This window comes from Podarcis filfolensis (assembly GCF_964270895.1).
Source record: "Podarcis filfolensis genome assembly, chromosome: 11".
In the NCBI taxonomy this organism is placed as follows: Eukaryota; Metazoa; Chordata; class Lepidosauria; order Squamata; family Lacertidae; genus Podarcis; species Podarcis filfolensis.
This window is the reverse complement of record NC_139613.1, coordinates 44688417-44713388: the sequence shown is the minus strand read 5'-3', so window position 1 is coordinate 44713388 and position 24972 is coordinate 44688417. Positions and strand designations below refer to the sequence as shown.

The following is a 24972-nucleotide window of genomic DNA, read 5'->3' as shown; positions in this document are numbered from 1 at the left end:
TGCAAGCCTTGCCCCCCATGTCCCCAAGCATGCCAGCTACACTTTAGGCCTCCCCACAACTAGCAGAAAGCAGAAAGGGGCTAAACATGCTTCGAATCTCTTCCCACAACATGAAACCCTGAAAAGGATTTGGACTGATAGGGAAATTTCTGGAAGTGCTCAAACATGCTTGAAAACCTTCAGACCTGCATGCTAACTGTGTGAAGATCTGAAGAGCAGCTGGACACATGGGGTGGGACTTGGGGGGTGTACCCCTATCCCTAGGGACGCGGGTGGCACTGTGGTCTAAACCACTGAGCCTAGGGCTTGCTGATCGGAAGGTCGGCAGTTCGAATCCCCGCGACGGGGTGAGCTCCTGTTGCTCGGTCCCTGCTCCTGCCAACCTAGCAGTTTGAAAGTGGGTCAAAGTGCAAGTAGATAAATAGGTACCACTCCGACGGGAAGGTAAACGGCGTATCCATGTGCTGCTCTGGTTTGCCAGAAGCGGCTTAGTCATGCTGGCCACATGACCCGGAAAAACTGTTTGCGGACAAACGTCGGCTCCCTCGGTCAGTAAAGCGAGATGAGCGCCATAACCCCAGAGTCGTCTGCGACTGGACTTAACTGTCAGGGGTCCTTTACCTTTTACACTTATCCCAGTTTAATGCTTCACATATTTAGGCAAATGCCATAACATGCATAGAGTGGCTTGTCAGAAGCTGCTAGGTGATCATCAGAGCCTAGATGGGTTTTAAAACTTTAATCTGCCATCCACAAACCAACATAGCATACTGCCGCCCAAACTTTTTGCCTCGATAAATTTGGAAGGTCATTAGAGGACCAGCTATCGAATCAGCTTCAATCTAAATGGTGGGGGGGGGTCAAGCATAAATTAATTTAGAATTCATTATTAGTTTCTTTAATAATGTTTGGAGGCAAATATGCTGTAACTCCAGCAAAGATACACAGAAAACCTCTCGTTTTGCCCTTCCTCGACTAAGACCTAAGCCTAATTAGAGTGAGATCATTATAGAGGAAGAAATCACTTTTTGAAAATGATACAGCTCAAATTTCAGTGCTTTTTAATCTGGGATAAATGAAAATCAGGCCTACACACTCAGCATCTAAATAGACACACACACCATTTTGTGGCTCTAATTCTAGGCTATTCTCGCAAATGATAGATAAATAATTACACTAATTGGCATTTTTTGTATAATTATATATGATAGTTTAGTATATAATAGCTTTTCACAGCGTCAAATTACTTACATTAATGCTGGTAATAGTTTTTAATGAAATCTCGGGGGACAGCTTGAACTTGCAGATATAAAGTAACATAGCTTTCATTTTTTTAAATGTGAATACTCTAATTAGTTTTCCTTACTTAACAGTTTGGTGCCTTGAGGCACTAAGGAAAGGGGCTTTCTTACCGAGGGAAATTTTCTAATGTCGTTCCACTGAAAAATTAAATGAATTAGGATGTCAGATATCAGCAGCATTTTACCAGGCTCTCTGCTAATTCTCACAGATGAGAGATTAATCAAAGGCACGTTCTCATCCAAACCACAGCCAAGAACATAACTGAATTCTTCACCCAGCAGAAAAATGTAACAGCGCACTGGATCGAGCATGCTATATTCCCCTTGGAATGTTAACAACTAGTTTAACTTTCAGCAAGCAACATAAGAGTAGCTCCTGGGTGGAGTTTATTCTATCAGAATATTCAACGCATACTTATATAATTATTTTTATGTACAAGCCATCAGCCGCTCAGCCCATATGGAAAATAGTAACAACATTATGGCCGATTCCCACATCTAGGGACCAGCTTCACTGGCATGGAGAAGAGAAGTGGGGATGATTTCTCTAGTTTGAGAAATGAGTGCTTGGCAAAAGAAATCTGGTGCTGGACTAGGTGTTTGTATGGCTGACAGTGTCTGCTGTGACGCGGGTGGCGCTGTGGGCTAAACTGTGGGCCTCTTGGGCTTGCCGATCAGGAGGTCGGCGGTTCGAAACCCCACGACAGGGTGAGCTCCCATTGCTCTGCCCCAGCTCCTGCCAACCTAACAGTTTGAAAGCACGCCAGTGCAAGTAGAAAAATAGCTAAAGCTGCGGCGGAAAGGTAAACGGCGTTTCTGTGCGCTCTGGTTTCCGTCATGGTGTCCCATTGAGCCAGAAGCGGTTTAGTCATGCTGGCCACATGACCCAGAAAGCTGTCTATGGACAAATGCTGACTCCCGTGGCCTGAAAGCGAGATGTGCGCTGCAACCCCATAGTTGCCTTTAACTGGACTTAACCGAGGGATCAAGAGACAAGAGCACCCTACTCTCCTTCTAAATCTATCCAACTGCTCTTCCCTTAGTCTTTAGTAGTTGGCATCCCTGTGTTAGCATCATCTGTTAAGGCTGTACCAGTAGCAGGGGGCATATTAATAAGCTCTTTCGAGAAAGGCTGGGATGTGTAGCTAGAACTCCACTTTTTATTTTTAGTTAGTAGCCATGATCCTCCACACTATTAGTAGATAACTTGGTTTGCAAACTTCAACACAGTCCGCAACTGAGCCTATGATGATGCTGAAGGGTAAAACCTAAAACCTGAACTTTCTAGGATCTGATCAACTAGACCGCCACTCATAAATATATCATCAAAAATCATCTTCACTGGAATCAGGTATCAACAGTCCCTTGAAAAAGAGTAGCATTCCTGATTCTGACAAACTTAAAGGCCCATCAAGTCTCTTTCAAGTATGACTTAGCATTATACAATTTGTATTTAAGAGTTGGGGGGGGGGATATCTCCTAAATGTTTCATTTGTCTGTTGCTGCTTTCAGTTCCTAGAATCAAGAGTATATGCTCTGAAATGAAGTCATCTACTTGCAATGTTAAAATACTGAGTACCATATATTCTGATTGCCATATCTGATTATTTTAGCTCCACCAATTTGTTCATCACAGGTACAAACTAGGGCTTTGCAATATCTGGTTTTCAACATTGTGATATATCACCAGCTAAATATCTCAATATTCTGATATATCACAATGTCTCAAATAAGGATGGAGCTATGTAGCATCGGCTGCCTTCACGTTTTTTCCCACATCATGATTTCTGCACAGCACACAAACACACAAATCCCATGATTCGTGATATATTGCCAGGTCAAAAATTATGAAACCAGTATCATAATATGGACTTCAAACTCGTTTTGGACAATATATCAATACATTGTTCAGCCCTAGTACAAACTGAGCTCCTAAGAGTCTCACTGCCAGACTACTCCAATTCATCAGAACGTAAACACAAGTGTCAAATAGCTAAGACTACTCTTCGAGAAAGCTAGAAAACCCCTCAGAAAGAAACAGAGTTTCGTGCTTTCCCTTAATATGTATTATGGTAAGACTTGACACTTCCAAAAGTTCAACATGAGTCATGTACCATCATGTTTAGCTGGGTGATTTATTTTTTTAAAAAAGAATAAAATTGGTTCTTCAATGAAAAGACAGCCACATGATTATTTGAGAAATATAGTGAATTTTAAGTGCCCATACCCTGGATAGTTCGAGGTTTGTTGGCATTATTGAAGTCACAGATCATCTCCCATTTATTCTGCACCTCCTCTGGTGTCATCGGCTGGTTCTTCTGTCTGACAATGGCTCCTAGCGATCGCTCCCAGCGTACTAAGCAAACAGCGATAGTAAGGGATAGCTATCAACTGTTGAAACTGCAGGACCACCGCTTCCTTGTAAAAGTAGTAGCTTTTCCCATCAAAACAAAAGTCTAGATTATCGCTCCCTGCCAAGAACAGAACCTGATTTTTACATAATTCAGACCCCCCACGTAGAGCAGAAATTCTAGCTCAGACCTTTAAGTAAGAGAGCTTCGCTGAATATGGCTTTTTTGCCATTTTGTTTATCTGTGTTCACAGCTTGCATCATTTTGAAAACTTAAAGAGAACAGTAGTTGTAAGAATGATAAAAGCACCTTATTCAATTTCAAATAAGAGCTGATAAAAACACACTATCATTTGCAATCAGTGACCAAAAAGCTGGTCCACATAATATAGAGTGCCCATAAAACACCTGTAAAGGGTGCAGAGATGGAGTTTTGAGGAACTGTTTCATGGATGTACGGTAAACTGCTCCGCTATAAGCCCTTTTAAAACATGTTGGCGGGATTATTGGGTTTTCTTGTTTTTGTTTTTATTACGTATTATGTGTTTTTGCATTGTGATTTTGTGTTGTGGACCACCCTGAGACTTGCGGGTATCGGGTGGTATACAAATTTAATAAATAATTATTATAATAATAAATAATACTATATGCCTTTGTAGTATAAATGTGAGTTCAATCCACAGTTACTTACCAAAATGTGGTACCGCTAAAGTGGTTTAAAAATGGCTAAAAATACCCCTTTGTATAATTCCGACGTATCGGCATAAAGGTCCATTACCCTTAATAGGCAACAAATTAAAGTTTCCATATTCTATTTTATGACAACATAAAGATTTCATTTTATATTAAATTCAGATTCTTTTGTAAGTACTAGACCAGATTGTACAAGACCACTTACATTTACCAATCCATCCAGCTCCGACCTGCAATATAAAAATTTAAAAGTTAATATAACCTCAAAAAGCAAGCAATGACAGAACTGTACTTCTAGCCATACTGGAAAGAGCAGTATGTTTCATTTCAATAGGGATGACAACAATAGCCCAATTCAGATGATCATATCTTGGTTTAATAAGGAGATTATATGAATATGAGCCTTTTGCCCACCCACTCAACCTCTTCAGTCCTCCTCTCCCAGCTAATCTAACCAAGAAGCCTCTAATTAACTATCATCGCCTGCTTTGTCTGAAATGGGAAATTATGGTTACTACTTTGTAACAAGTCATAATATTAAACCAGCTTCAACCCTTGGTTGAACATCCTAGCCTGTTTCAAAGCAGCTAATCATAGTTTCCCGGTTTTGATGGAACAAGGAACAATGGTTAATAAGAGGCTTCTTGGTTTGATTGTTGTGAAGGCAAGAATTGGGGAGCTGAACGGGCAAGCAAAAGATTTATTCATTATCCATGTATTAAGCTGAGGTATAATCAGAATGTAGCCAATACGTCAAACAGCTACAGTATATACTCTTTGTGTGGTATTCAATTAAGATTTACAGTACACCCACTGCAATTAATTAACATGGCTAAGTGAGGTTCGTTAATATCAATAGGTCTACTCTGAGTACAACTTGGTTGAATAATGCCCTTATTTTTTCTGCATTTTGTTTCTTTCAGGTGTATCTTTAACCCTAGCATATTATTCTCCTAGCTTCAAGAAAGCTGTTAAGTGGGTAGGCAAACCCAATATCGGGAGTGTAAATTCAGGCATCACTCCCCACTAATTAGCTTATTCACCCTCATTCACATACGCATGTACCTCACTTTAACTCTCATTTCTCAAAGATTCACAGCTGACCATGTGAACAATTTGTGGCCGGGAAAGGATAATACAGGGATATTACCTCAAACAGTCCGCTATTCTCTTGGCAACTTTCATGGCAAAGCCAAAGAACCAGAGGAGCCACATATTCTGGCTTGAAAGCATCCAGCATATCTAGGTTAGACGGAGTTTAAAATAACATAAGTTTGCAAAAATAAAATAAAAATGCTATACACTCTAGAACAGACGTTGTACACCAGGAATGGAAAAACTGCTGTCCTCGGGTTGCTGATGGACTACAACTCCCATCAACCTCAACCATTCTCCATGGCTGACAAGAGTCGGAGTCCTACCACATCTAGAGGGCCACAGTTTCCCCATCCTGGTTGTATATAAAGAGATAAAATACCAGGCTTAACTGATACTTGTAAGTGCACGCTCACATTCGTCCTTGGTTATCCTTGTTTCTCTTCCTCACTTCCCCATAATTTTAGACTGTAACCTCCTTGGGGAGAGGGGGCACTAATAAATAATAATAATAATAATAATAATAATAATAATAATAATAATAATAATTATTATTATTATTATTATTATTATTATTATTATTATTATTATTATTAATTTATTTATTTATACCCCGCCCATCTGGCTGGGTTTCCCTGGGTGGCTACCAACAGAATATTAAAAATACAACAAAACATCAAACATTAAAAACTTCCCTAAACAAGGCTGCCTTCAGATGTCTTCTAAAAGTCAGATAGTTGTTTATTTCCTTGACATCTGAAGGGAGGACGTTCCACAAGGCAGGTACCACTACCAAGAAGTCCCTCTGTCTGGTTCCCTGTAGCCTCACTTCTTGCAGTGAGGGAACCGCCAGAAGGCCCTCAAAGCTGGACCTCAGTGTCCAGGCTGAACGATGGGGGTGGAGACGCTCCTTCAGGTATACTGGGCCAAGGCCGTTTAGGGCTTTAAAGGTCAGCACCAACACTTTGAATTGTGCTCAGAAATGTACTGGGAGCCAATCTGCCTCTCTTCTCACCTTCAGAATTTAAGAGAGTTATGCGGTGTACAAAATAAAACATTGCAAGTGATAACTTGCTGTCCAAAAACACCCAGCATGGAATTTTCATCTAGGCATCATAGTACAGAGATAGAAGTTGGGACACATTTCAATGTATCATTCCACCTTTCCTTCGAAGAGCGTTAAATGGTTCCCCCCATCTCCTTATCTTCAGAACAACTCTGTGAGGTAGGTAAGGCTGAAGAGGCAGTGACTGGTCCTAGGCCACCTGGTGAGCTTCATGGCTGAGTGGTGATTTGAGTCCCACCTTCCCTGGTCCTAGTCTAACACCCTATTACATCACATGGGTTTTACAAAGACCCATGGGAAGAACAGATGTTGCACAAAGAGGCAGGAAATGGTGAGACAAGCCTACAGAAGTCAAGAAATATGGTTGCTGCAGGAGCAAGTAGCTTATCAAGTTTTCTGACAAATTCAATAAACACGCACCAAGAGCAAAAACAAAAAACAAAACAACCCTCCCAAATTAGCTTTGCCTATATCAACGTTAGTCTGGCATGTAATCTCCTCTTGATCTTCCTTTTGCAATGTGACGTGATGCAACATCATCACTCTTGGCAAATACATCTAACATGTTTAACATACATACTTTCAGTGGTGGAATTTGGTGCTGTGGCACCCTAAGCTAGGTTAAAATTTGGCACCCTCCCCAGCAGACGTCCTTGTCAGTTTGTATTTCTTAGTACAGAAAGTATTGATCTGATGTGTTCCTATTCTGGTTAATTCAGGAGTGTTTTGGAAAGTTTCTTTCTGCGTGAGAGAATCTTGAAGAAGGTTCTTGTTTGGGTTATTTCTTCTGGGAAGCTGAGTACAGCTGGTTTAAACTGGTTCTGTTATCTCTCTGTCAAGGTCATGCTGACTATAATAGGCCAGAAGGAGCCTGGGCCTTCACTTTACTTTCTCTTTTCCGTCTCGTCGTTCTGGTGTTCTATACTGTGTGCTATAGCGTTAAGGTTTATAAGTATTTTAAGTTTTATTGTAAGAGCTGCAACTGGATTTTTATAGACTCTGCCAATCCTGAATGTATTGGATTTGTGACCATTGTGCTCATTTGCCTTCAGTAAAGCTCTGCTGGATGAAGTACAATTGCCTTTGATCTTTTTTGATCTCTGCAACGTGTTTTAAGTTTTTCCTCCTCTGGAGACGGCACGACACTCCTGCCATGCCAGGCTTTGGAAAGGAGGAATGAAGGCTCCAGCAGGGTTCGAAGTCCATCTACCTCCTTCCCAAAGCTGGGCAAGAACTAACTAGGCTTTGGGAAGGCGGTGGAAGGACTCTAGGACCCTGTCAGAGCCCTTACAGCTCTTTCCCATAGCCCGGCAAGTGTTTATGGGGTGCCCTCCGCTCAGCACCCAGTGCGAGGGAACCAGTCACACTGCCCTAAAAGCTCCACTGTCACTTTGGAGGAACGCATGCTGAAGACTGAAATTTCAGTTTAAAAGCTCAGTAACATGGTGCTCACATGAAATATGCCGGCCCTTATAGGTTCACATTAGAAGTCACCCATGTGGCATTAAGTTGAGTGATGAACAAAAATGTTGGCATCTACTTTTTATAAAACATGCACCGTTTTTTCTGAGCACTTAAGAGGCGGGTGTCGACTCTGGGTACACTCAAGTAAATGTCAACTTTAACCTTAATCAGAAATGAAATGGGAGTCTGTGCAGGACACTAAAAGAATGTCTGTGGAAGAAGATGACAAAGTAACACTCCAAGATTAATATATTTAGGAGTTGGGGGAGAAAGGGAACTGGGACTTCACAAATGCCGTTGTATCTCATTGCTTCCTTGCATTAGAACAAAGGCCATAAACAAGCCGAAAGCCATATCTAATTAAAGATGATACAACTGTAGCTCGCTACAATTCAGGAGGGTGAATCTCGCACACTCTGTCCTGAACAGTCTTTTCTCCCCATTTATGAGCAGATAACTTTGCTTGTTGTCTTTGTCCATGGAGTTTTCTTGGCAGGGATACTGGAGTGGCTTGCCGGTTCCTCCTCCAGGTTGATGCTTTTGAATTATGGTGCTGGAGGAGACTCTTGAGAGTCCCATGGACTGCAAGAAGATCAAACCTATCCATTCTTAAGGAAATCAGCCCGGAGTGCTCACTGGAAGGACAGATCCTGAAGCTGAGGCTCCAATACTTTGGCCACCTCATGAGAAGAGAAGACTCCCTGGAAAAGACTCTGATGTTGGGAAAGATGGAGGGCACAAGGAGAAGGGGACGACAGAGGACGAGATGGTTGGATAGTGTTCTCAAAGCTACCAGCATGAGTTTGACCCAACTGCGGGAGGCAGTGGAAGACAGGAGTGCCTGGCGTGCTCTGGTCCATGGGGTCAGGAAGAGTCGGACACGACTAAACGACTAAACAACAACAAACTTTGCTTGTATCAGATGTGAAGCTTTTAACTGCTTTCTTCTAATGCAGGAGCATCCAAACTTTTTTCAAAGAGGGCCAGATTTGATGAAGTGAACATGCATGAGGGCCAACCAAAGTTGCTGAGCTTTTTTAGGATTGAAGTTGTTGAGCGTTTTTTAGGATTTTACCCTGGGGAAATAAACTGCCACAGGGGCCGGATTAAACCAACCGGTGGGCCACATTAGGCCCCAGAGACGGATGCCAGTTCTAATGGATCGTGCAACTGGTTCATAAGAAGCACTGTATGCTGCATTTGTGGATGCGCTTGAAACAATACCGCTAAAAGTGGTGAAATTATTTATTATTTTTAAAATAGGGAGATATTGGAAGGTTTGCAGCAGCCACTGGGCTGAATCGCTCATTGAGGAACTGGGTTCTGAATTATTAATACAAGACATGAAATAAATATATTTCCAAAGTGCATCAATGCAGAACATTGCGCTTTATGCATAAGTCCAAGTGACAGCACATCAAAGACCAAAAGCTTGATTCCGAGTCTTAGTGGTCTGCGTTTGTCTTTGGAAGACAAGAGGAACGATATGAAGATACAGGATTAAAATGAGCTTCACACACAAGCACATCTATTCCAGCATCACAAGCATCATGCAATGAAGCAAACGGAAGACGCTTTGAAAACACCACAATCAGCAGCACTGGTGCTCTCATACAGAAGCAGTCAAATCCATCACTGCCAGGCAAGAGGTGGTCAAAAGAGGTGTGTCTCCGAAGAGGGGGCAGGATATTTTCTCAGGCCTCGCTTTCACTGAGCCTAGACCTATTTAATCCCCAGCATGCTTTGTGAAAATAAGTTTTGAGTTGTTCCTCAGTTGTTGTTTGGAAAAATAAAAGCATGTGCTTCTCTAAAAGTCTTATGCAGCACTTACGGTGAGTGAGTTACATAAATTTCTTCCCTTTGAAATCTAGGGAAACTGGAATCAGCTCATCTCTATGTTCCTTGAAGGACTAGACCAAAAGTTTAATCTAGTTTACAGTTCCTTTTAATCCCAGACACTGTGTTGCCAACAATAGCTTGTCCAGTGATCCAGGAAAAGGTATCATTACTGCAAAAGAGAAACAGACATGCTGCTAGTGCAAAATTTCTTAGCACCCAAAGTTAAGCGACCAGGTCCAGAATTTTGATTTTAAATATTATGACGAAGAGCCAATGGTAGATCTATTCTCTGTTACATTTTTTTTCGTTCTTTTTCTCTCTCCTTCTTTTCAAAAAAATCTGCACTTGCTGGGGAGCAGTCAAAACAAATAACATTTCAAAATTTGAAGTTCTAGTCTGCTCTTGATTCAGGGTAGTTACGGACACACCAGATTGTGGAACAGTAATTAGTGTTCTGGGTTCAAATTCCCACTCAGCCATGAGGTCACTTTGGGCTGGTCAACAACTCACAGTCTAACCTACCACACAAGGTTGTGGTGAGGATAACATGGGGAGAATTATGTACACCACTTTGAGCTCCTTAGAGGAGAAGTGGCATATTACTAACATAACAAATAAAGAAAAGGAAAAAGGAAAAACATTTGACTGTGTGATCCTTTGTAATTTTGCCACCGTTTCGGTGATTTAATGACACATCCAAAGCCCACCTGAAATGGAAGAAATGTCAGGAACAGAAAAGTAGATGGGCAGTTCTGTGATATTAAATCATCCACTTTGCTAATATTTAGATTGCTTACCCTGAGGCATGACAGTCTGCGTTAGGCGAGATCCTGCGGTGGGAGCAATGGTGTTGCAATGGATGTTGTACTTTCTGCCCTCGACTGCAAGTGTGTTCGCAAGACCCAAAAGACCAAGTTTGGCAGCGCTGTAGTTTGCCTGGCCAAAGTTGCCATATATCCCAGCAGCTGAGGAAGTCATAATTATTCTGGAAAACAAAAAGCAGCGAATTCCTGTGTTAATATGATGTCATGGTAGAAAACACTTTGAAAGGTGACAAGGGGACTAGGCTAGTAAAAGCAAGGGAGATGAATCCTGTAATGTGAAGGGGCAAGGCAGGAAACAGCACCAGGCTTTTCACACAGCGGCAAAATGACTTCCCCTCTTATCTAGTAAGAGAACAGCCAAGTCATTTAGCAAGGTTTGGAAGTGCAAGTTAGTGACTAGCAAATAGGAGATATTCTGCTATCTCAGGGTTGTTGTTGTTGTTTAGTCGCTTAGTTGTGTCCGACTCTTCGTGACCCCATGGACCAGAGCACGCCAGGCACTCCTGTCTTCCACTGCCTCCCGCAGTTTGGTCAAACTCATGCTGGTAGCTTCGACAACACTGTCCAACCATCTCGTCCTCTGTCGTCCCCTTCTCCTTGTGCCCTCCATCTTTCCCAACATCAGGGTCTTTCCCAGGGAGTTTTCTCTTCTCATGAGGTGGCCAAAGTATTGGAGAGTCAGCTTCAGGATCTGTCCTTCCAGTGAGCACTCAGGGCTGATTTCCTTAAATAAACCCTGATTATCTCAGGGTAGCGTCCCACAAACTATTGAAATGGCAGCGATTAAGAGAGACACTTGGGCATGTTACCATGATTGCTCATAGCAAATTTATTCTCACTCAGCCCCCTGCCCCTGCCTGGCCATTTGGGGCAATAATATTGGCTAACCGTAGTACAGGGGTTGCCAAGAAGGTGCCCTCCAGATGATGCCGACTTTCATCATTCCTACATCAGCATGTCCGATGGGCAGGGATGAGAATTGTAGTCCAATAACATCTGGAAGGGACTATGTTGGTTATCCCTTAGGGGGCCGTTGTATGGAGGACAACTAGAGAATACCAGTATTCCAGGTTCCTCACATGCAAGTGCTCTGCAGCTATTAACCATTATTGTTAGTATTATTGAACAACAACAACTATTACTGCTGATATTTAATAACCATGGTTTTGATGGTTGTCTACCACCTTAGGGTTCTTTTTCCTTTTTAAAAAGAATGGTGATTTTTTTTTTTAAGATTAAAGCATCATGGATTTTACAGAGAAACAGGTGGTAACATAACCACAGAGTACTTTAACTCTTATTTATCCAGCAGAGTCTTGGATCCTTCTGGTGGTATGTTCAATGACCAATCCAATCTACTCACCTGCCAAAGTTCTGGTTTTTCATATGGTTCCATGCAGCTCGGGTTACCAGGAAAGACCCCCTCAGGTGAACTTTGTGAATTATATCTAGAAGGAATTCAAGCAGTTTAATGCATGTGTTTCCTGAATGAGTGAAGGACGTCAATTCTAAAGCGCAATATGGATGCTTTTCTTTGGAACAATGGCCTGGAGTCTGACTAGCCCTCTGTGTCACTTCTCGTGCAGCTACGGTCGGTCCCCCAACAATCCAGAACAGATTTTCAAAGGGTCTGCAGAGTAAATGTAAGATCTGCAAAAACTACCATAATAGCTTCTGTTGGAAGAAGGATCCTATTAGTGGAACTCTGCTCTGCTCCATCAATGGAACCTCAGTTTGGATCTAAGCCAACAGGATGAACCTTCAGTATGTGAGTTTAATTAGGCCCACCAAAGCTTCCCATTTGGCCTGCAACGTCTTTTCAGCCAAACCCAACACCATATATGACATCAGGTGTGGGGCAGGTAAATATATGGCTCAGCTGAAAGAGGAATTTACAGGTACTGATGATCAACAACACCTGGAAGGTTCTGTGCTAAACACTAGAAGATTATCAGGTCTTATGAAGAGCTGTGCACTGGGGTTCATAATGCCCAATGATCAGCTGACCTTTGGCACTTTGCAGGCTGTGCCTTCAGCCTCACTGTTTCATTTCAAAGTATGTGGGCAAAAATGGGTCACCTGATATCACCATTGCATCAGGTGATTGACAGGTGGCTGGTCCACCTACCTGTCAAACATGGGGGGGAGGGTGTTGGGAGATAATGATATGCCCCACCAACCAGATTCTGTTCCCCACCACTGATCCATGTCATTGAGCTTTGTTACTTAGTCAACTCACCCCAGTCTTCATCACTAATTCTAGCGAATGAACGGTCCCTCAGTATCCTAAATAGAAGAAAAGGAAGCAAAATCATCACAGCAGTCACAACGTCATGAATCTGTGGCAGAAGAAAAAGGTTTTGTCGTTCAGATCTACTTACCCAGCATTGTTGATAAGTATGTCTGCAAAATAAATGCACACAAAATGTCATATAGATATATACACGCTATACATAGTTTTGATATGCATGCTAAAATCTTTACTACTACTTGAGTTGCATTACATTTTGCCTTTAGCAAATCTGGCCAGTCCTGAGACACAGAGAGAGTACATTTCAGGAATGCAAAATGCTTGCACTTGTTAAAGGCTGGAAGTGACTCCAGTCTCTGGCTGCAGCACATTAGGTTGGTATAACAACAACAACTATAATAATAATAATTTTATTATTTGTATCCTGCCCATCTGACTGGGTTGCCCCAGCCACTTGTAACAGACTGGCAAGAGAGAAAAGAACGCCCCACATTTTTGTTTGGAATGAATGAACAGTTACTAAAATTTGGGCAAACGAAAGTGCTTCTTGGAACGTAACTGGCCTAACAGCCTCATTCAAATTCAGGGGCACTTGCATATCTAAATGAAGCAATGCCTCTCAAACAAAGGACAAGGACATGCTGATGCTTGCTATCCTAGGCATTTGCTAGAACAGCAAGTCCAAGGTTCAGGCCGCCAGACAACTTAGCATGAATATATAATGCTGCTGCAACGTGAAAAAGAGAGTTAATTCAAATTCAATACTCCTTACGTATTTTGAAGTGGTCCCATAAAACTTTGCCTTGCCGTTTTATGCATCTGTGTAAAGGTAAAGGGGCCCCTGACCATTAGGTCCAGTCGTGGCCGACTCTGGGGTTGCGGCGCTCATCTCGCTTTATTGGCCGAGGGAGCCGGCGTACAGCTTCTGGGTCATGTGGCCAGCATGACTAAGCCGCTTCTGGCGAACCAGAGCAGTGCACAGAAATGCCGTTTACCTTCCCGCCAGAGCAGTACCTATTTATCTACTTGCACTTTGATGTGCTTTCAAACTGCTAGGTTGGCAGGAGCAGGGACCAAGCAACGGGAGCTCACCCTGTCGCAGGGATTTGAACCGCCGACCTTCTGATCGGCAAGTCCTAGGCTCTGTGGTTTAACCCACAGCGCCACCCGCGTCCATAGTGACATTCAAAAATGTACATGTCTGGGCCCTAATGAGTAAGAGATTAACAGTCCTGCCCTAATCACAGTAGCTTCAGGACAGGACTCCTCAAATGCCCTGATGCCCACATGGTGCTCCAGGTGAGCTGAAATCCTCCCTCTTCTCATCAATAGGATGGTTGGCTCTTGATGACAGAAGGATGCCTTCATGCAACTGTCCACCACTCAAGTGGATACAGAAGCCTTTTCATGAGCTGCATCTGAAAGATCAGGGCAGCTATGTGGGAGCTAACCCCCTAAGTCTGTCCTAAACCTCCATTTAGGACAGAAGCACCCTGTCTCATTAAAAAATAATAATCATACCTATCCTCCCAAAAGCATCCAGTGCAGTTTTCACAAGCTTCTCGCCGGCTTCCACTGAATCTGCAGAAAGAAGTTATAGAAAAAGAACTTAAACTTCAATCAGCAATGAGAATATTCAAGTTAGATAGAATACACCCATGCTGGTGGAAAGCAGGACACTAGAAAACCTGAATATGATCCCTAGAGGCCATTACACATCAAATTTTGCTCACGCACAAACTATCTGGGCTATGCATTTGCATAACCAAGTTGATTACCATAGACAGCAGTAACTCCTTGAGACTGCAGCTACTGCGATTTCTTCCTGCTGCATTCATGATTACCAGAGACATTATGCATTATGTGGATAGACCCAATAGCCGAAATGGGGAAGAAAACACGGGCTTGGATCCTATGAGCCCTTTGGGTGAGTGGAAGCCACTTCTGCTTGTTCATAGCAGGAAGCGCCAATACCCATCCCAGCTGCAGCCCCTCCGGCACATGCCATTCCAAAGGGGTCTCCTGGCTCTCAGAAGTAAATTTGCAGAGAGGCACCAGGGGGTATGGAGCAGGAAAAAACCCTGCTTTGCATATGGCACAATGTGTACTGCTGTTGTCTGGATCCAAGCCACATGTCCTTGGAAGGTAACACATATTTAAGACCCTGAACCAAAAAAATGGCTTAAATGTGGGAACAAGCAGCATTCTGAGTGGTTTTTAACGCATCAAATATCTTCCAATGCCTGGGCTTCAGACACCACAATCTAAAGCAGGCTTCCTCAACCTCAGCCCTTCAGATATTTTTTTGGCCTACAACTCCCATGATCCCTAGCTAGCAGGACCAGTGGTCAGGGATGATGGGAATTGTAGTCAAGTAAGCAACAAATTGCTTTAGTATCTAAGGATAATTGCATGTGTCAGATGGGTAAAACACTAAGCTCATTTAAAGCACCAGACCATGATCTTTGGTTCCTGGTTGTGCCTTGAAGCTAGAAGGACATGAATCAATAAATTTCACGACACGTTGCAGGTTATTTTCTGACGTTCTTCTGACACAAGGGTCAGCCTACATCACACAGTTGCACATGCATTTCAGAGTGCTTGCTATAGTCTATTCAAGTAGATGGGAGCTGCAGGTCAATACATGTATGTCATGTGTGTGTTACATTTGTGTGTGGACTTAAGCCTTTATAAAATGCAAGATTGAAAACCACTTTCAAAAGACAGCGGTGTGCGCTGTGAATAGAGAACAGTACGCTCATCCCATGGCCACCAAGAAATTACCAGATAGATCACAATGAAGCAGCACCTGGGTGCTTAAAAAATAAAGAAACAGAGCTACCATTTTAGGACTCAGCATAAATATTAGCCTTCATGACCTGCCTCAGGTAAGCTAAACGTGTACGTCTTCATTTAATGCAACAGCGTACAGCATGCTTCTGAACAGCACTGGCTGCAAAAACGGTAATTGTTGGAAAGTGAATCACACTTACATAGCCGCAATGAATCGTGTAACTTCAAATCCTTCCAAAATGCGTGGGCTTATGGTTCATGGCTCCACATTCTGACTACCTAGTCACAGCAGACCCAATAATATTGGGTACTCTTTAACCTTTCAGCTGGGTGACAATAATTCCCAAACTTTTCCCCCCAGTTCTGAGATTAGGAACAATTGGCAAGCAAAATTCTAGGAAACCACTAATCGTGCAATAGTCACTTAAAATTTCATTTATGATTATATATAATTTTGCCAAAATGTCAGACCTTTCTAAGAACCTCACCTGGATTTACATATTTCAAGAGTTAGAAATAGTAGCTTTGTCAGCATATGTTTTCTTGGGCGGGGGAGATGAGAGGGGAGAAACATACCATAGTTGGCCACTGCTTTTCCACCTTTGGCTCTTATTTCTTCAACAACATTGTCAGCAGCTGACGAGCTCTTTCCATGTCCCTTGAAGTCGCCTCCGAGATCATTCACTGGGTGAACAAACAGAGAAGATTGTAATGAGAATTAGGACCAGCTACTTACTGTAACAGGGACGCGGGTGGCACTGTGGGTAAAACCTCAGTGCCTAGGACTTGCCAATCGTATGGTCGGTGGTTCGAATCCCCGCGGCGGGGTGAGCTCCCGTCTTTCGGTCCCAGCTCCTGCCCACCTAGCAGTTCGAAAGCACCCCTAAGTGCAAGTAGATAAATAGGTACCGCTTTATAGCGGGAAGGTAAATGGCGTTTCCGTGTGCTGCGCTGGTGCTGGCTCGCCAGAGCAGTTTCGTCACGCTGGCCATGTGACCCGGAAGTGTCTCCGGACAGCGCTGGCCCCCGGCCTCTTAAGTGAGATGGGCGCGCAACCCCAGAGTCGGACACGACTGGCCCGTACGGGCAGGGGTACCTTTACCTTTACTGTAACTTAGGGTAGGGCCAGACCTTAAAGATCAGCAGTGCCAACTTAAATAAAATATGGGGGGGCAGGTAAGCCCTGCCCCACATAACTGATTGAATGTTGGGGTGCAACCCACAGCATTTAAATGAAGCCCATCAACTTTGGGGAGACCCAGGACCCTCAAATATTTTATTGCAGGAGGCCGAAGGGACCTCGGCCCCTAGGAATTGGCTCCTACAGTATGTTGACCATGACTCTGGGTTCAGATGACACTCTGAGCTAAACCTTGGCATAGTTGCCATTCTGTACCAAAAAGCTCAGGGGTCGGAGCAAAGCAAGAGTGAGCTCCCCATTGGGAACTGTGACTGTATGAACATGCCAGAAAGTCATACTTCTCAAGATGTGTGTGCCAGACCTAACATACAGTGGTTCCTTGGTTCCCGAATGGCTTAGTTGTCAAAGAAATCGACGCCCAAACGCCGCAAACCAGAAAGCTCCTGCAGCCAATCAGAAGCCTTGCCTTGGTTTTTGAACAGTTTCAGGAGTCGAACGGACTCCTGGAATGGATTAAGTTCAAGAATCAAGGTACCACTGTATATGGGTCAGAATAAGTACGCATTTAGCCTGCCAATGTTAAGTTTTAATCTGGGAAAGGGAACTTGCGGCCCTCCAGATGTTATTGGACTGGAGTCGAACAACATCAGGAGGGGCACAGGCTCCATGTCCTTTATTTAAACTAACACTTCCTAGACTGAAAAATCACGAGCAGATAACTCTGGGACATTTAATGTAATGTTTTTGGCACAGTGAGATTTTCTGTAATTGGATACCTGTGCAAACAGGGAAGGCTAAGACTACATATAAACTTTGAGCTAAAATTGTCAGAAACCCAACAAGAGCTTACAGGGTGAGCGAAAGTATTTCAGGACCGTATGAAGGCCATCTATTAGCAGTCTCTGTTTAAAAAGCACACTCAGTAGTTAAAACAGGAGCCCCCAATATCATGGATGTATGCAGTTATTCTGCAAAATCTTTTTCTTTTCTTCCCCTGCAGCGCACTAATTAGACTTCATAGCCGGGCAGAAAGAGTTTTATTTTCATCATTGCAATTCAGCGTTTCTGAACTGTAAGAAACATGCATGGATTATTTGCATATTTTCAGACATATAACAAGAGCATGCAGAAAATCCAGGTTACGTAATAATAATGCAAAGCAGCTCATCTTGGAGGAGAGCTCAAAAAGGAAAGCAAATTGTGCTTGTGGATATGTATATATATCGTATTTCTGAAGCAGCATTACCCCCATGTGGTCAAACTAAATAATGCAATTTAAAATTTGCCGCTGTGTTCAATAATTCTTCAGGGTTAATGAAGTACATTAAAAAGGTGTCCATAATTTTTTTTCCCTGAAAAATACACAGAATCAGGGGATAGCATAAAATTAATATCCTTATGCAGACACCTCATGATCTGTTTAAAAGCATTTTACTAGCCTAAGTGTTGGCTAAGGCTGCATCCCAACCTTACTTTACCTGAGAGTAAGCTCCACTAAATTCAATAGGACTTACTTCCAAGTGGACCATGTTAGAAACCAATAAAGAATACAGATTCACCAATGAGAAGTGGAGCACAGTAGCACAACTTTAAGCCAGGTGTTCGCAAACAAATTTACTGAAGGGAGACTGATCTTTGATCCAACAGTAAACGGAATCACATGCATGTGACAAATTACACAGACTGAGATCTCTAGTGAGGTGTGTGAGTTGCAGATCTCCACAGATGATAGCAGCTAGAATTGCATAAAACAACAAATGTAAGGGAAACCTATAGAATGTTAGGTAAAAGGTAAAGGGACCCCTGACCATTAGGTCCAGTCATGACCGACTCTGGGGTTGCGGCACTCATCTCGCTTTATTGGCCAAGAGAGCCGGCGCACAGCTTCCGGGTCATGTGGCCAGCATGACTAAGCCGCTTCTGGCAAACCAGAGCAGTGCACGGAAACGCCATTTACCTTCCCGCTGGAGCGGTACCTATTTATCTACTTGCACTTTGACGTGCTTTCGAACTGCTAGGTTGGCAGGAGCAGGGACCGAGCAACAGGAGCTCACCCTGTCATGGGGATTTGAACCGCCGACCTTCTGATCGGCAAGTCCTAGGCTCTGTGGTTTAACCCACAGCGCCACCCATGTCCCTTATAGAATGTTACAGTAAGCTAAAGTTCTGATTGTATTGTTCACTCTTTTCAGTTGTGATAGAAGGGGAGGAGAGAGGGGTAGAGTGAAGAAAAAAGTCTGTATCTCAAATTTAATTACCGTGCAATCCTATATATGTCTACTTGTAGGCAAGTCTCATTGACTTCAGTGGGTAAGAGGGTATAGGACTGCATTCTGGTATTCAGAATCATACTGCCTTTGGTCAGAGCACAGCTATCGCTACTAAGGGGAACAGAAAAGTCTTCGAGGCTGCCAACTCTAATGCGATGACCATAAAAAATCAAAGCGGTTTCCAGAGACTGAGAAGATTTAATGTCCTCGGTAACAGAGCTTGCAAGAGGGAGCCTTGCCAATTTTAATTCTTGATTTCACACCCTGTTTTCCCCCCACAGCAAAATTCATTCTGCAGTAGCCTTGAAGCTGAAATAAGGAAAGTCGTGTCAGAGGAAACTCCAGTACACGCTTAGATCGCAAAAGCTAAAAAAGGAGACTTCACAGGAGACAACGAACAGACCTCTAGTCAAACTCATTTAAGGGCTCTTCCTACGACCTAACAGCAGAGATACCAATTACAAGTGGGTGTTGAGTGGGTACCATTATTATTGTTTAATGAATAGATTTACTGAATGTTCCTATTTTTACAAATACTTCTAACATCAAAAACTGGGAGTGAAGGGGTGGGTGGTTATTTGCTTGCACGAGGCTTAAACATGCATATCTCTATTAGCATTCCAAATGTCAAAATGGGTATTGATTAATTGTAAGGGAGGGCAGTAAGCTCTGTAGCTGATAGACAGATGGACTGACAAGGATTATATTTCTGTTTCGTGCCAGTTTCAAGTAGCCATCTTAATAATAATATTTTTATTATTTGTACCCTACCCATCTGACTGGGTTGCCCCAGCCACTCTGGACGGCTTACAAGATATACTAAAACCTAGCAAAACATTAAACATTAAAAAACTTCCCTATACAGGGCTGCCTTCAGATGTCTTCTAACAGTTGTATCTCCTTAACATCTGATGGGAGGGCATTCCACTTGGAGGGTGCCACTACCAAGAAGGCCTTCTGCCTGGTTTCCTGTAATCTTAGTGACGGAAACCGCCAGAAGGCCCTCGAAGCTGAACCTTAGTGCTGGGCTGAACCATGGGGGTGGAGACGCTCCTTCATGCATATAGGGCCTGTATACTTGGCATCTCTGGAAAGCCACATTGAAAGACTAATTTTATTTATTTCCTTTTTATGTTTATGGTGCCACCTGCCTTCCATCACTGACCCCAAGGCTGTATACATGAGATTCCCAGCTGTTACCCAACTAGGCACTAACCAGTCCCAGACTTGCTTAAGTGCTGCAAGGCCTCACATGCCTTCAGACCTTCATTTGCAGGACTCACAAATGAACTATGCATCTATAGAAACTATGCGCTGAATATATTTGCAGTGTTCTGGTCTTCCACTTATAAAAACATTGACAGTTATGCAGAAAACATATGGCATTAAAGGCAGGACCTGAGGTAATAGCAATAGATCTCCAAGTCGTCTCTGCTGCAAATGTCTAGGATTATTTCCCAAAGGCTAACAATTGTTTGGAAGTGTATCATGTTAAACTAGACTGAAGTGGGTGGAAACCTTGCACTGAAAGACTTGAGAATCACAAGGACAAAAGAAGTTAGAATACGACGCCAACTTAAGAAGGGTTTAAGGTTTGGTTCACTAGGCTTCTGTTCTAACAGTGCTGCAAAGCCTCTGTTTTTGAGTATGTTTTGAACATTCTTACATTGAAAATGACGAAGGCTCGCATTTCAAACAACTTTAACCACTTCCAAAATAAAAGCTGTAATTCAGAGCAGCTGTTAGCTAAAATGAAAAGGAACTGCACACATTTCTGAAGCTTTTAGAGCAGTTTGTGCTGTAGCTACTTTGACAACTGCTTGGTTTAAACAGCTTGTCGCACTGGTTGTTGGAGCTGTGGCAGTGGAAGAAAGCCCTGGCTGCAACATGCAGTTTGCAATGCGAAACAGGAATTTTAGATTGTATTGTAAATTTGCGAGTTGCAAAACAGAATAGCTGCTTGGTAGAAAAATATGAGTGATATGTATTGTTTTCCTAATTGCCATTTATAAACTGCTAGAGTTACCCACTGCCATTAGCAAACAGGATAGCAATTCCTGGCTACACTGCTAGTGAAGCCTGCAATTCTGCTTGGTTCTGAGCTACCTAAACATTTGAAAAACATGTTCTCCATGCCTTAATTCAGGGCCACCAACACTTCTGTCACTGATTCAATTCATGATCAAATTGCCATCCCCTCAGACATTACCTCCTTTTCCTCCAATCTTCCTTCCCTTTCATTTTCCTGTTTAGCACTAACTGCAGTTTGCTGTGATGTTCAAATGGCCTAACTATGGTTGTCTTCCAAACCAAAATCATAAACAATGGTTTGAAGCAAACCCTAATCAGGGTTAATGATACATGGTGCAAATTTGCAACCCACTATGCACCCAAATCAGTTTACGATGAGCTAAATTTAACACAGAGAGTGGAATGTTAAATGGAACATGCTCGTCTCACTCCCGCTATTGCATTTTCTAATTTTTTGCACTAATTTGTGAACTTTTGTCCATTGCCGCTAAAACCGAAGCTCAAAATGTTCTTGCTAAACAGGCATTGAAAAGGCATCTACCGTAAGTGCAATCCTGGGAAACTACAGCTACTCATTGAAAGAGCTCTCTGGCCATGTGTTAAGAGCTTTGCTCCAGATTTCAAGGTTTCAAATTATGTAAACCTACATGAAAATTCAACACACACTTAGAAGTTGTGCAATTTGAAAAGTGCCCTAACTAGTAGAAGGAGGAACTCAAGATGGAACACAAGTGATTATTAGGCCAAAACTAGGCCTTTCACTCAGAACTAATTTACTCAGAATGCAGTGAGTTTTATTTCCTAGTTCAATATTATTTCCTAGCTTATTTCAAGGTTCAATAAGCCTTGGAAGTGCCGTTAGCTAATTAGAAACGAATTATTTTAATGGGCAGAAGGGGATTAACATACATTTCCATGCATGTAGGAAAACTAAGAGGACTTAATCCATAACACACATTTTATATTGCTGTTGTCTTTAGACCCTTCCATAACTTGGTTTATCCTCCAATGTATTAAACACATTGCAGAGTTTCCAGTATGCTCCTAACCTATGTGCATATATGCGCACTCAGGAACTGCTGGGTTCCCTTTAATGAATCACATGAAGTTGCTGTTGCTCAGCTATGAAAAACAAGTCAATTAATCACTAAAGTCCCACAGTGTTGCATGAGCACCATTAACATGACATGAAAGAAATTACACACACACAACACTCTTCTAAAATATTGCATGTGGCATTGTGGAACCGCAAGTGTTTTTGTTTTCAGGAAACATTTCTTTACCAGTAAGTAGCTACCACTCCAACTTAACACTAGATTCCCCATAAACATGTTGTGCTTGTGGGCAAGAAGATGTATTACCCAAATGCCAGTATGCCATTATGTAAAACCCCTAGCTGTCTTGCCATCGAAACTAGGTCAGAGAAATCAAAACGGAAAAGCTTAACAGTGGATCTCCACAAGAAAGGAACGCAACGATTAATAGATAAATAAATGAAGTGCAAAGGTTGCTGGGACGAGTTGCAGCGTTTTAAATCACAAATGACAAAGGTTGCTGGCAAAAGAAATCAAGTAAATAACTTACCAACCACAGAAGCTCCTCTTTCAGCAAACGCCAGGGCATAGGCTCTGCCCAGTCCTACCAGGGATTAAAAAGAAGTTCTTTTAGAATCTCAACAGTTTAAACACTGAAAAAGAAGTCGAGTTTGTGTGTGTGGATAACCCAACAAGAAAAGGAACATTTATTCTGAGGTTGCTTCACATCCATGTTTTGTGCAATCATCAGATATAGGGAATTAAGCAGAGGCTCAAAAAGAGATATCCAAAGCGAATGTCATCAGTACTCCTGGCTTACTTGCTGATCTTGTTCCCAAGAGGGCTATCCCAGAAGAAGCTAATCGCTTAAGTCCTTTCATCTGCAGAAATACTTGGAACAATCTATGTAACTAAGCTGTGCAGTAGAGAAGGAAATTAGGCAGCCATGGTTCATTCTGGGAAGATGGATGGAGTGAAGGAAAATAAACTTGGTAGATTAATCTACTACTTCCCAAGTTAATATGGTAGCCTTGCAAGTTTAAGTTTAACATCAGTGAACATTTTAGAATATGCCTCCGTCATGGAGATTGTAGTGGGGGAAGTTCAGTGGTACCTCGGGTTACATACACTTCAGCTTACATACGCTTCAGGTTACAGACTCCTCTAACCCAGAAATATTACCTCGGGTTAAGAACTTTGCTTCAGGATGAGAACAGAAATCGTGCTCCGGCGGAGTGGCAGCAGCAGGAGGCCCCATTAGCTAAAGTGGTGCTTCAGGTTAAGAACAGTTTCAGGTTAAGAACGGACCTCTGGAATGAATTAAGTACTGAAGCTGAAGTACCACTGTAGTTTGAAAACATATTCTGATGCTTATGTTTTCTGAACATACAGCAGGTGTATGTTCATTTCAAGCCACCATACTTTAGAATGTATGCTCATCTTAACCCAAAATAGCGGCTACACTCATTTGTGAGAAAGGCTTTGGGAGTAAACCCTGAGGGAAAATTCGTACCTGCTACTTTGTGAGACATCTTTGTGAAAAGAAAAGGGTAAAGGGTAAACACTACACAAATCCGGAGCAGAGTCCCTAAGACAGTTGGGATGGCATCTTGTACACCTCCTTCTGGCAACTCCTGCAGCCAGGTAAAAAGGTAAAGGTAAAGGAACCCCTGACAGTTGAATCCTGTCACGACCGACTCTGGGGTTGCGGTGCTCATCTCACTTTACAGGCCGAGGGAGCCAGCATTTGTCCACTCTGCAGTTTTCCCGGGTCATGTGGCCAGCATGACTAAGCGGCTTCTGGCGCAACGGAACACCAAGATCAGAGCAGTACACAGAAGCGCCGTTTACCTTCCCGCTGCAGCAGTGCCTATTCATCTAACTGCACTTTTTGGCATGCTTTCTAACTGCTAGGTTGGCAGGAGCTGGGACTGAGCAACGGGAGCTCACCCCGTCGCAGGGATTCGAACCGCCAACCTTTTGATCAGCAAGCCCAAGGCTCAGTGGTTTAGACCACAGCGCCACCCGCATCCAAATGATTGCTCTGCTTTCCTTTGGACCACATCAGCAAGACCGCGAGAGGGGCCCTGCCGTCTGAGCAGCCCAGGACCTCCACGTACACTGCCCAGGCCTACACTTTAGAGAGGTCAGTTCGGCGCTGCTAACACAGCAAAAACAACACAAGAGGCAGCAGTTACCAGTTACCAGTTACCAGTCTCTGCAGCCACAGCAGGCGCTGTGATTCTCCAGCGATTTGACATCACCCCCAGAAGCATACTCCATTGTCTTTTGAGACAGATGGATGCCAACAAATACATTTACAGTGCAATCCTACGCCTGTCTACACAGAAATCCCACTGACTGTGTGGTATGAGATTGCAACCTTACAGTACAATCCTAACCAGGTCTACTCAGAAGTAAGTCCTGGGGCTTACTCTCAAGGTAGGGGAGTTTAAGACTGTAGCATTAGATTGCCTTCCTCATTTTGCACTAAAGGCAAAAACTCTTTCTTCAGTAGGGGCCATTTTTTCAACATGTACACAACAGCACTGTAACAGAATCCAATTGTCCTTCTCCTATTTTTATTTCAGCCTTGATCCCATGGACAATCGAATTACAAAAGCCACTTTAGTGGGGGGAAAATAACTGATCCTTGTGAAAAGTTTTTTAGAATGCAAAGACAGAACCTGAAGCCCTTTTTCATACAAATGAAGTGGCTTCGAAAACGAACTTGAACAGGCACTTGGCTAAGCAAAATAGCAACATACAACTTCAACAACTCACAATACCCAACTGTTGGGCTAATTCATGAGATCACTC

General features: G+C 42.8%; 1 protein-coding gene across 1 annotated transcript in view; it reads right to left on the bottom strand.

Moving 5' to 3' along the window:
* Window positions 1-24972, bottom strand: part of HSD17B4 (hydroxysteroid 17-beta dehydrogenase 4) — a 78688-nt gene that overhangs the window by 49043 nt on the left and 4673 nt on the right. Inside the window, exons 2-11 of the mRNA XM_083576807.1 lie at window positions 22703-22756; window positions 16253-16360; window positions 14405-14464; window positions 13014-13035; window positions 12872-12918; window positions 11996-12080; window positions 10606-10793; window positions 5495-5586; window positions 4550-4574; window positions 3529-3657 (exon numbers count right to left, since the gene is read on the bottom strand). Of these exons, the coding sequence (XP_083432933.1) occupies window positions 3529-3657; window positions 4550-4574; window positions 5495-5586; window positions 10606-10793; window positions 11996-12080; window positions 12872-12918; window positions 13014-13035; window positions 14405-14464; window positions 16253-16360; window positions 22703-22756 (810 nt within the window). The remainder of the gene's footprint in view (window positions 1-3528; window positions 3658-4549; window positions 4575-5494; window positions 5587-10605; window positions 10794-11995; window positions 12081-12871; window positions 12919-13013; window positions 13036-14404; window positions 14465-16252; window positions 16361-22702; window positions 22757-24972) is intronic.